The 12,866-nt window shown below is 41.6% G+C and overlaps 1 protein-coding gene across 1 annotated transcript in view; it reads right to left on the reverse strand.

The window, feature by feature from the left end:
* Positions 1 to 12,866, reverse strand: part of LOC141049999 (olfactory receptor 2A12-like) — a 71,932-nt gene that overhangs the window by 23,118 nt on the left and 35,948 nt on the right. Inside the window, exon 2 of the mRNA XM_073546838.1 lies at positions 3,838 to 3,891. Coding sequence (XP_073402939.1) covers positions 3,838 to 3,867 — 30 coding nt within the window. The 5' untranslated portion in view covers positions 3,868 to 3,891. The remainder of the gene's footprint in view (positions 1 to 3,837; positions 3,892 to 12,866) is intronic.

A 12,866-nucleotide genomic window follows, 5' to 3' on the forward strand; every position in this document is an offset into this window, starting at 1 on the left:
GTGTGAGGGGCCACCTAATGTTGGAAAAAAACGCAAACGCGGTAAAAACGCACTAAAAACGCATACAAACGCATAAAAACGCTGCGTTTTTTTCATGCATGCTCATAAAAATGCTTGAAAAAAACGCAGCAGTTGTATGCTTTTGTATGCGTTTTTTCAATGCGTTTTTTTGCGGGAAAAACGCGCTGCAAAAAAAAGCAAGTGTGAAACTAGCCTAAGCCCCACACACTGCCAGCACATTTACTCACTTTTGTAACCACAACCTGTCAATTTTTATCTGGTCTCTTAATAAAGATTTGTGATTTTTACCGCATCTTATCTTGGACATTTTTGCACTGATTTTCCTTCTGAGTAAATCCAATGTTTATCGAGTAGCGAGTACATCTGACCACCTAGAGAACTGAGTGATATCCCAGCATCAACGAGCACGCTCACTCACGTCTAGTGATGATTTCAGAGTACTATGGCTTCTGAGAGAGGCAGAATTCTTAATAGCTGGTACGTGATCAAATACTTATTTCATGAAATTCAGTGCAATATAGTTGTTTAAAAACCATACCATGGGATTTTCTGTTTTTTATTTTTAGAGTCTGTCTCTCACAGTTGAAGTGTACCTACGATAAAAGTTACAGATTTCGCCATTCTTTGTAGGTTGAAAAATTGCAAAATTTTCAGTCTATCAACTACTTATTTTCCCCGATGAATGTGTATTTTCAGCGCTTTTACAGACGGAAAAAAAACAATTATAGAATATAAGCAGGATCACATGTAGATTTTCAGGCAAACGAATTACACATAGCGATATCGCTAGCAATATCGCTAAAGCATCACCGATTTTGTGACGCGATATCGCTATGTGTGATACTTACCTCCGACCGGCTCCCCCACTGGTTGTCGGTGATCACACAAGATCATCCAGGTCCATTTCTCCTCGGGCGCTTCCTGCTGGTGCCGACGAGTGACACGTGGATGCTGGCGGAGGACGTCATCATCGCCGCGTCTGACAGGTAAGTAATGACTGCTGCTATGTCGCTGCGTCGCTGCTGAGATCTGCCTGTTTGGCAGCTCACTAGCGACCATTTAGCGATGCACCAGCGATCCTGACCAGGTCATATCGTGGTCGGGATCGCTGGTGCATCACTAAATGTAACAGGGCCTTAAGTCTCCTGCCCACTGTCTTAGACTCTCCTTCTGGCATCTTTATCTATTATCACCGCTGCTCCCATCACTCTCCCGCAGTTCATGACCTGCCAGCTGTTCCAGTGTTTCGTGGAATGATCAGGGGACACAATTCAATACAAGTATATTTGAGCCTCGTTCTGGCTTCTCTATGGATTTCATAGACTTGCATTGTATGCAAATTGCCTCTTCAGAGAGGAAGAGGACTTGAACTCTATAGTGCAACCTGTTGGTAGTAGCGATCCTGCAAGTCACAATCAACCCTTTAACGAGTCTTGTAATATAACTTAGGATAAAAGCCAAATCAGAATCTCAATTTCCAGACACGGTGTTTCGGGCTATTTGACCTCAGCAGTGCAAAGTATGAGAACTGATTTGGCTAGGTGAGAGGCTCTGGACTGAGGTCTAAAGGGTAACCGTTTCTCCTTGTGGAGAGTGACATGCCAGCTCTGGCTTGTCAAGGTAAGCAGGCTTATTCGCCGTGCAATGCTCCTCTGGGAAAATAATATGCAAATTGTCTCTTCAGAGAGGAAGAGGACTTGAACTCTATAGCACCACCTGTTGGTAGTCGCGATCCTACAAATCACAATCAACCCTTTAACAAGTCTTGTAATATGACTTAGGATAAAAGCCAAATCAAATCAGAATAGACTTGCATTGAGAGCTCGTTCCCGCAGTTTTTTTTACTTCTGGCCAGTCAGAATCGGTGGTCGCAAGATGACACCTCAGGACCAAAGCGACACTGAAAAATGGTGAAAACATCAGAGAGGGGGTAGGACAGGGACCTGAGGTTTGAATCATCACTCCAGGGCCAGAAAAAAAACCCTGGAGTTGTATTTAGAAAAAAAAAAGGGTCATGATCATTTCTGATCCAGTTTGCTGATGAAATTTGTATATTCAAATTAAAAGGTTTGAAAAAATCTCTTCTGAGTGCTGTCCACTTAGTACTGCTTATTGTCTTTTTTTTTTTAAAAAGCTGCAATCATCTCACCTGTCCGAGTGCACAGCAAAATACTGATAGCAGCAGTCCAAACGATAGTTGTCACTCACATTTTATTAAAAGAATTGATTCATTGATCCAGTAATATAAAAGGCACCAAAATGATTGAGCCCAACGGCACAGGCCTGACAAAAGGACAGTATAGGTCTGAAACACGTTGCCTGGGAGCGCAGCAGATATCCCTTTTCTGCCTTTTTTTTAATTTTGTGCTGTTGTTCAACCAATTTTTGTGTCTACCAGATAGATAAATCAATTCTTTTAAGAAGATGTTAGTGCCGGCTATCATTTTGGACTGTTTAATAGCTTGTACAGATTTGTATGGCTGAAAACCGTAGACCTATTATTTAAAAATGCATGTGACCCCTTGGACGAAGCATTTCATTGCGAAACGCGCGTCGGGTGTGGTGGGTTCCCCAGGAGTGCACTCTAGGTAACTATGTCCTTTGATGTGTTTACTCACCAGTGTGTTCTATATGTATATTTACACCTTTTGCTTCGGTATTAGGAAGGTTTCCTCTCCTGCCATTTCTTTTGCATCCATATGTTTGCCTCCTTAGTCATATTTCTCATTGTTACTGTAGATTTATTTGATTTTGGCACATTTATGCCTTTTACTGCATATTATGAGACTTAGGTGGCTCACTATGACTGCAAAATGCATTAACTATAATGTATTTTCATGGCATAAATGACAGAAGATTGATAGGTTGTTTCACTTTTGTACATATTTACATAGAACCAACATTGTTTTTTCATTTTTTTTTGTGCATGCTATATATATGTATGACCATTTACACATTTGTGTTTGTAGCCAATCGTGGGTTACCCACTTTCTTTTCCTGTATCTGTGGCATCTGCCTAGCTTTTTTCACATTGTATTCATGGTTTCAATCAAGATTTTCAATATTTATTCTATTTTTTGCCTTGTGTGAAGTTTTGTGGTTTGGTGGCACTATTGTTTATTATATTTTAAATTAGTGATATTTAATATGGAAGCAAAAAATGTGGCTATGGACGTACGGATGTCCTACTGATCACACGCAGATGACAATACAGATGGAAAATTGATGCTTTTTTCATATTCTCATTTGAACAAGGTCGTATTTGTAGTAAAATTAGGATTTTTTTTAAACCACAAAAATAAAATAATCTGATCCAGCAAACTCATGAGAATTGGTCTCCTTTTTTTTATAAGCAACTTTAGAAAAACCAATGTCCATCTTATATCAGCACCGGAGCAGGTCCAGGTAACGTCAAGCCAACAATGCACATGTATTTGTAGATTTATACACCACAGATGTCCTTGATGAAGACCTCATATAGGTGGAAATGTTGAACAATATCTGTTTCTCCAATTTTGATGTCATATCTAAAGAAAACACATCTGCAATAAGGCAGCACGTTCATGGTCAGTCCTGGGTTTAATGAAACACCAAGCTTCACCAAACTCTGGACATCTTATTTTTTCTCTATGAAAAAAAATCATAAAATCCTAATATAAAATCAATATTATTACCGATATTATTTTTTGGTTAATGTTATTGTTCTATGATAAAATATAAAAGTGATAGCTGTAGGTAGACATGCAATGGAACCTGCCTTTATGTGCAAAGGTTTTATATTAGAATCTTTCTTTAAAACAGTCAATTGCTACTCACTTCATGTATTTCTATGTTCTTGACATTCATTTTCTCGATATTTTCCTCCTGCTCCTATGAGATGGATAATAAAGTTAGTCGGCAGAGTGTTGGCCACCAGACACATGAATGTGAGGCGCTAGATGTGGATATTTATGTATAACATGAAGGTTTGGTGCCAGGGAGAATAAGACCCCAGAGAGATCTCTGATTTTATACTAGTTGTATCTAGTGTTCTAGCCAATGGAGGAATCTACTATATAATTGACTAATTCTGTCTGTCTGCAATGGAAATCCTGCCTCGCTGATTGGTCGCGGCAGTTAGGCAGCGACCAATCAGCGACAGTTGCTTAGTCGTTGCAGCAACACTGCCGCATTGCTTATTGTGCAGGCACATTACAACCGTTAAAGGCATCACTGCTCCGTCGCTCATTACACAGGCACAGTCCTTTACATATTCTGGAGTACAATCAATATATTAGGTAACAGGAGAACAGTGACTGCAGTGTAACTGGAGTACAATACATTAGGTAAAAGCAGAACAGTGACTGCAGCTCTGGGTGTAACTGAACTACAATACATTAGGTAAAAGCAGCACAGTGACTGCAGCTCTGGAAGTAACTGGAGTACAATACATTAGATAACAGCGGAACAGTGACAGCAGCTCTGGGTGTAACTTGCGTACAATACAGTAGGTAACAGCAGAAAAGTGACTGCAGCTCTGGGTGTAACTGGAGTACAATACATTTAGTAAGATCTGAACAGTGACTGCAGCTCTGGGTGTAACTGAACTACAATACATTAGGTAAAAGCAGAACAATGACTGCAGCTCTGGAAGTAACTGGAGTACAATACATTAGATAACAGCAGATCAGTGACAGCAGCTCTGGGTGTAACTGGAGTACAATACATTAGGTAGCATAAGAACAGTGACTGCAGATCTGAGTGTAACTGGAGTACACTACATTAGGTAACAGCAGAACAGTGACTGCAGCTCTGGGAGTAACTGGAGTACAATACATTAGATAACAGCACAACAGTGACAGCAGCTCTGGGTGTAACTGGAGTACAATATATTAGGTAACAGCAGAACAGTGACTGCAGATCTGGGTTTAACTGGAGTACACTACATTAGGTAACAGCAGAACAGTGACTGCTGCTCTGAGTGTAACAGGAGTACATTAGGTAACAGCAGAACAGTGACTGCAGCTCTGCGTGTAACAGGAGTACATTAGGTAACAGCAGAACAGTGACTGCAGCTCTGGGTGTAACTTGAGTACAATACATTTGGTAAGATCTGAACAGTGACTGCAGCTCTGGCTGTAACAGGAATATAATACAACTATTTTTTATTTTAACAGAGACTCTAGAATACCCGATGCGATAGAATCGGGCCACCACCCGCGGCTATTACCTAGTGAAATGCCACTGTCAAATGCTGACAGCAGCATTTAAATAGCGCTTCTGGCAATCGCGCCAGAAATACGCACACCGGTGACTCCCGTCAAATGATCGTGGGTCACTGGTGTGTCGGCATGACAACCAGAGGTCTCCTTGAGACCTCTATCATTGTCAGTGCCGAATTGCTATGAGCACCACCCAGTAGTCGGCGCTCATAGCAAATCAGGAATTCAGCTACATAGAGTCAATCTGATCATCACCTCTATGTAGCTGAGCCAATCAAGTTGTGGCAGCTTCTAGCCTCCCATGGAGGTTATTAAAGCATGCCAAAAGTAAAAAAAAAATGTTTTTAAAAATATGAAAAAAATAAAAAAATATATAAAAGTTCAAATCACCCCCCTTTCGCCCCATTCAAAATAAAACAATAAAAATAAAATCAAACATAGACATATTTGATATTGCCGCATTCAGAATCGCCTGATCTACCAAAAAGAAGGATTTACCTGATCGTTAAACAGTGTAGCAGGAAAAATATTCAAAACGCCAGAATTACACTTTTTTACTCGCTGGGACATTGCATTAAAATGCAATAACAGGTGATCAAAAGATCGTATCTGCACCAAAATGGTATCATTAAAAATGTCAGCTCAGCATGCAAAAAATAAGCCCTCACCCAACACGAGATCACAAAAAATGGAGATTCTATGGGTATCGGAAAATGGCACAATTTTTTTAACAAAGTTTGGAATTTTTTTTTCACCACTTAAATAAAAAAGAATCTAGACATGTTTGGTGTCTATGAACTTGTAATGACCTGGAGAATCATAACGGCAGGTCAGTTTTAGCATTTAGTGGACCTAGCAAAAAAGCCAAACAAAAAGCTCGAGAGAGAACGCACTTTCTTTTGTAATTTCACCGCACTTGGATTTTTTTTTTACATTTTCTAGTGCCTAGGTAGCCAATTACCATCACAAGTGGTATCCTACCATATCCGACAAGTCCAGCACAATAGATTATGTAATTATGCCCCAGTGATGCAAGCTGTGCTCAAAAAATATATGGCACCGAAATGGCACCTCTGTGGAAGAATCACAATTTTAACTGTGTGCCATCTATTGTACATTATATTTTAGTATCTGTGGGTTAAATATGCATTGTACACCCTTAAATAATTTTCCTGAGGCATTTTGCATTCAAAAAAGGTACTTTTCTTGGGTTTTTCATTCTTCTGTTACCTCAGCAGATCTGAAAATCAAAATAAATGTAATTATTCATTTTCACAGCCCAATGTGATAACATTCAGTGAAGTGCCTTTTGATTCAAGTTGCTCACCACATGCCAAAATTAATTCCTCAAGTGGTGTAGTTTCTAAAATGTATCTTGTGGGTAATTTTGCTGGTTGGTACCTCAGGGGCTCTTCAAATGTAATATGGGAGAGGTCATATTTTAAAAAATTTGCTCTTCAAAAGTCAAATTGTATTCTTTCCCTTTGGATTCCTTCCATGTTCAGTAGCTTCTCACCACATATAGGTTCTAGCCAAACTAGGAGGATATACGTAACAAATTAGAGGCATATTTTCTCCTATTGCCCCTTGTGAAAAAAAAAATAGTGGAATTAAAGCAACATGTCAGTATAGAAAAAGCATCTAATCTTTAATGGTCTCTTTCTATTTGGCAATAATTTATGTAAAGTGCCTGAAGGATTACCAAATGTCCTAAACACAGTTTTGAGTACCTGGACAGGAGCAATTTTAAGATAGGGTCTTACTTAGGGTTTTTCTTCTTTACAAGCCCCTTGAAGTCATTTTAAATATGAAATTGTCCCTAATAAAACAGGTTTTCTATAATTAAATAAAAAAGGAAAAATTGTAGCTAAATTTTCAACTTCAAAATTTTTAATTTTAAACAAAAGAGACATTAGTCCTCCAGTTCAGCCTAAATTCCTCCAAAATAAAATCCTCAGATCTACGTCCTTCTAAAGAATCTAATAACTGTAAGATACAATATTGTTACGCTCCAGGAAGACATCCGGGCCTCTCTTGAACCCCTCGACTGAGTTCGCCATCATCACCTCCTCAGGCAGGGAATTCCAGATTCTCACTGCCCTAACAGTAAAGAATCCTCTTCTATGTTGGTGGAAAAACCTTCCCTCCTCCAGACGCAGAGAATGCCCTCTTGTGACCATCACCTTCCTTGGTATAAACAGATCCTCGGAGAGATATTTGTATTGTCCCCTTATATACTTATACATGGTTATTAGATCGCCCCTCTGTCGTCTTTTTTCTAGACTAAATAATCCTAATTTTGCTAATCTCTCTGGGTATTGTAGTTCCCCCATCCCCTTTTTTAATTTTGTTGCTCTCCTTTGTACCCGCTCTAGTTCCATTATATCCTTCCTGAGCACCAATGCCCAAAACTGTACACAGTACTCCATGTGCGGTCTAACCAGAGATTTGTACAGAGGCAGTATAATGCTCTCATCATGGTATCCAGACCTCTTTTAATGCACCCCATGATCCTGTTTGCCTGGGCAGCCGCTGCCTGGCACTGGCTGCTCCAGGTAAGTTAATCATTAACTAGGATCCCCAAGCCCTTCTCCATGTCAGATTTACCCAGTGGTTTACCGTTCAGTGTGTAATGGTGATATTGATTCCTTCTTCCCATGTGTATAACCTTACATTTATCATTGTTAAACTGCATCTGCCACCTTTCAGCCCAAGTTTCCAACTTATCCAGATCCATCTGGAGCAGAATACTATCTTCTCTTGTATTGACTGCTTTTCATAGTTTTGTATCATTTGCAAATATCGATATTTTACTGTGTAAACCTTCTACCAAATCATTAAAAAATATGTTGAAGAGAATAGGTCCCAACAACGACCCCTGCGGTCCCCACTGGTCACAGCGACCCAGTTAGAGAATATACCATTTATAACCCCCCTCTGTCTTCTATCACTAAGCCAGTTGCTTACCCATTTACACACATTTTCCCCCAGACCCATTATTCTCATTTTGTGTACCAACCTCTTGTGTGGCACGGTATCAAAGGCTTTGGAAATATCAAGATATTCCACGTCCAATGACTCACCTTGGTCCAGTTTATAGCTTAACTCTTCATAAAAACTGATTAGATTGGTTTGACAGGACCGATTTCTCATATACCCATGCTGATATGGAGTTAAACAGTTATTCTTATTGAGATAATCCAGAATAACATCCCTCAGAAACCCTTCAAATATTTCACCAACAATAGATTTACTAGCCTGTAATTTCCAGGTCACTTTTGGAGCCCTTCTTGAATATTGGTACCACATTTGCTATGCGCCAGTCCTGTGGAACAGACCCCGTCGCTATAGAGTCTCTAAATATAAGAAATAATGGTTTGTCTATTACATTACTTAGTTCTCTTAGTACTCGTGGGTGTATGCCATCTGGACCCGGAGATTTATCTATTTTAATCTTATTTAGCTGGTTTTCGCACCTCTTCTTGGGTTAGATTGGTGACCCTTAATATCGGGTTTTCTTTGTCTCTCGGCATTTCACCTAGCATTTCATTTTCCACCGTGAATACCGTGGAGAAAAAGATGTTTAATATATTAGCTTTTTCCTCATCATCTACAACCATTCGTTCCTCACAATTTTCTAAGGGGCCTACACTTCTTCTTTTGATTCTTTTACTATTGATATAGTTGAAGAACAGTTTGGGATTAGCGCTACTCTCCTTAGCAATGTGCTTCTCTGTTTCCTTTTTGGCAGCTTTAATTAGTTTTTTAGAACATGTTTTAAAAATGATTCTGATATGAATTAGACAAGTGGTAAATGTTATCTATAATAATTTTTTTTATGTGACTGTCTGTTTTAAGGGCTTATAAATTAAAATTTTAAAAATTGCTAACTTTTCAAATGTTTCACCAAAATGTCTCATATTACCATTAATAAAGGCGAATTTTAATAATGTGAAGCTGCTACAAGCATAAAGTATAAAGTCACAAAGAATATCTCAGAATCACTAAGATTCGTAAATCCAAATAAGGTGACACGTCAGAATTAAAAAAAATTGAGCTCTGTCAGTAAATGCTAGGTGCCGGGATTCTCCCTCTGCACATGGTAGATCCCAAGACTTATGTCCCTCTGCGTTCCTCCATTCAGCTTTGATGGCATTGGGTGCTGCTCAGCAAAGATGACTCAGCGTCTTGCTCAGACACATGCTGTGCACTTGGTTATTGCTGGCTCTACAGCTACAGCTATAGTAACTAGCAATAAGCAGCGGCGAACAGACGCTCCAGAGGCTAAGCCCGGGAATCACCCTACTGGGCATGCTCGTGAGGTGGCGTCCTCTTATTGGTGATCAGTCGTCAACTGCTCCGGTGATGTGAAAGTCCTGGATAGGTCCATGAGCAAAGTCCTGTCTGACTGGACTTAAGTGCTGTCTATAAAAAGGTCTTTGGGGAACCCGTTGGTGTGGTAAGATCACTTGCTATATGGGTGTGTGTGTGAAACCAGACAGCAGTGCGGATTGATCAGCGTGTGCTCAGGGCTGGCTTCATGCCACAGCAATTCCAGCTTATCCAGAGAGGAGCTTGCTTGTCTGAATTCAGGGCTGGCTTAGAGCCATAGGAATTCCGGCACCTCCGGAGAGGAGTAAGTTTGTGTGCGCATGCTGCGTTTATGTCCACTGTCTGTTTCCTTGCCAAGTGTGAGGGCTGCGGTCTCCTGTGAAATAAACAGAAATTCATACTTAGCGTCTTACCTTTTAGTGTGTCTTAAAGCTGCACCATTCTATCTAGGGGCAGCTCTACCTCTTAGTACACCCTTCTGTGCAGTTAACAAAGTTGGGTAATTTGCTGCTGTTCACACAGGGTGACTTTTAACCCTGTGTGTTTTCAAGATCACTCGCCGCACGCTTTACTAGCTGTGGTTCCTCCATAGCCACGTGGTGGACCCCAGTCGCAATCGCTCTTTCTCATAATTTATATTTGGTGCTATCCGCAGACCTTAACAGTATCTTAGCACCAGGGACTGGCTAGCAATGGCGGATGAGCAGCAGCTTCCACTGAGTATCCAGCAGCTAGAGACCAGATTGTCCACATTAGAGCGAGCAACTTCAGCTGTGGATCGATCCGCATTAGCGGCGCAGGCAGACAGTGAAGTCACTACTAGGGTTTCAGCTGCAACTTCTGTTCCATTTTTACCACACTTCCCGCTCCCCAATAAGTTTTCTGGGGATAGCAAGGCTTGCAGGGGATTTGTGAACCAGTGCTCGATTCGATCCAGCTGGAGCTACTGAGTCCCTTTTGATGGACAGGGCGTTGTAGTGGACTACGTCGTTATGGGTACGTAAGGACCTGGTGGCCCGGAACCCTCCCGCTTTTTGAGCTCCCCAAACAGGTCTTTCTAGGACCCCAAGTTACTCATGATGCAGAGCTCCAAATCCTGGCCCTGAACCAGGGCACGTTTCCAATCAGCCAGTTTGCTATTCGGTTTCAGACGTTAGCTTCCGAGCTGAAGTGGCCAGATAAGTCTTGGTAGAGGTGTTTTGGAGAGGCCTTGCACACAACATTAAGGATACTTTGGCAACTAGGGAGATTCTAAATACACTGGAAGATATAATAACCATATCCACTCGTATCAACCTTCAGTATGCCAAACGAAGGTTGGAACTAGCCCAGTGTAAGCAAAGGATTCGGTTGAAACCCAACATTAATAATACTTTGGGGTCTCTGACTCGGACTAATGTACAAGGGGAGCCTCTGGTTGGACATCGGGCAGAGGCTAAATCCCACCCTGTACATCCTCCTCCAACTTGTCTTGTCTGTGGGCAGGCTGGTCATGTCGTCAACAGGTGTCTAGGTGTCAGGGAGAACGTCCGTCTCTAGTGGCTATTGGGGAGGGCATCCCAGATTTGTCGGACGTGTCCTCCAAATTAACGTTTAAGGTGACACTGTCCTATCAGTCGACGTCACTACCTTCAGAGGGTTGGGTGGATTCTGGGGCAGAGGGTAACTTTATGTCCTCCTCCTTTGCCCAATGGCACCCAATATCTCTAGTGATGGTCTCTAAGCCCGTTACCATCTGAGTGTTTATTGGTTCTGCACTACCTTATGAAATCACCCATCAGACCATTCCACTTACCCTCGAGTTTTCTCAAGAACACCAGGAGATAATCTATTTGCTGGTCATCCCCGAGGGTATTGATGAGGTATTGCTAGGTATGCCTTTTTTGCATCACCATTCACCCAATATTGATGGGGCTTCTGGGAGTATACGGGGATGGAGTAGGTCATGCGAGGGACAGTGTCTCAAGGCCCAAGTTCTGGTTAGGTCTTCCAAGGTTTCTGCAGATCTAACCTCGCATTCCAAGCACTACTGGCAGTATGCAGATGTGTTCTCTAAGAAGGCTGCAGAGACTCTTCCTCCCCATCGTCCCTATGATTGCCCGATAGACCTCATACCGGGGCAAAGCCTCCTTGCGGGCGTTTACCCTTTGTCCCTTACGGAAACTGAGGCGATGTCAGACTATGTCAAGAAGAATCTGGCGAGGGGATTTATTAGGAAGTCAGTGTCTCCTGCTGGAGCAGGGTTCTTGTTCGTCCAAAAGTAGAATGGGGAACTCTGTCCTTGCATAGATTATAAGGATCAGAATGCCATCACCATTAAAAATAAATATCCTCTGCCACTTATCTCTAAGTTGTTTGGCACTGCGGGGTGCCATGATATTTACCAAATTAGATCTGCCTGGCACCTATAATCTAATACGCATTTGAGAAGGTGACAAATGGAAGATGGCGTTTAATACTCGTGACGGACATTATGAATACTTTCTAATGCCATTTGGTCTCTAACGCCCCCGCCATCTTCCAGTACTTTGTCAATGACATCTTTTGGGAGATGTTATCCACTTCCATAATCGTCTACTTTGATGACATTCTTATTTTCTCTCCCGATCTGAATGCTCATCGTAGAGATATTGCCAGAGTTTTTGAACTCTTGCGCCAAATCTCTCAAACTTGAGAAGTGTGTCTTTGAGCAGGAGTCCTTTCCAGTCCTTGGCTATATCATCTCAGCCAAGGGTTTGACTTTGGTTTCTGCCAAGTTGGAATAGGTGTTTAACTGGCAGGAGCCACATTCCTTAAAGCGGTGCAGTGCTTTATGGGATTTATTAACCCCTACCACCAGTTAATTCCCCACTTCTCTGGCGGCTCTCTTCGTAGCTCTCACCATGAAGGGAGCTAACACTAAGCTATGGATTAAGGAGGTTTCTGAGGCATTTTTCTCCTTAAAGTCCCATTTTGCTAGGGCTCCTCTGTAACATCTGCCAGATGTGGATAAGCCCTTCATTCTGGAGGTGGATGCCTCTTCTGTCAGTGCGGGAGCTGTTTTACATCAGAAGAATGCTCAGAGCCCTGCTTCTTCTTCTCTAAGTCTTTCTCACTGGCAGAGAATTACTCTATTGGGGACAGGGAGTTACTGGCCATGAAGTTGGCTTTCTCGGAAAGGAGGTATCTTCTGGAAGGAGCTTGGCATCCCTTCCAGGTGTTCACAGATCATAAAAATCTGCTCTATTTGGAGACGGCCGTGCGGCTAAATTATCACCAGGCCAGGTGGTCTCTATTCTTCTCCAGATTTAAGTTTAAGATACAATTCCCCTC

The sequence above is a fragment of the Dendrobates tinctorius genome, unplaced genomic scaffold, assembly GCF_039654945.1.
Source record: "Dendrobates tinctorius isolate UK_male_01 unplaced genomic scaffold, ASM3965494v1 ptg000151l, whole genome shotgun sequence".
In the NCBI taxonomy this organism is placed as follows: domain Eukaryota; kingdom Metazoa; phylum Chordata; class Amphibia; order Anura; family Dendrobatidae; genus Dendrobates; species Dendrobates tinctorius.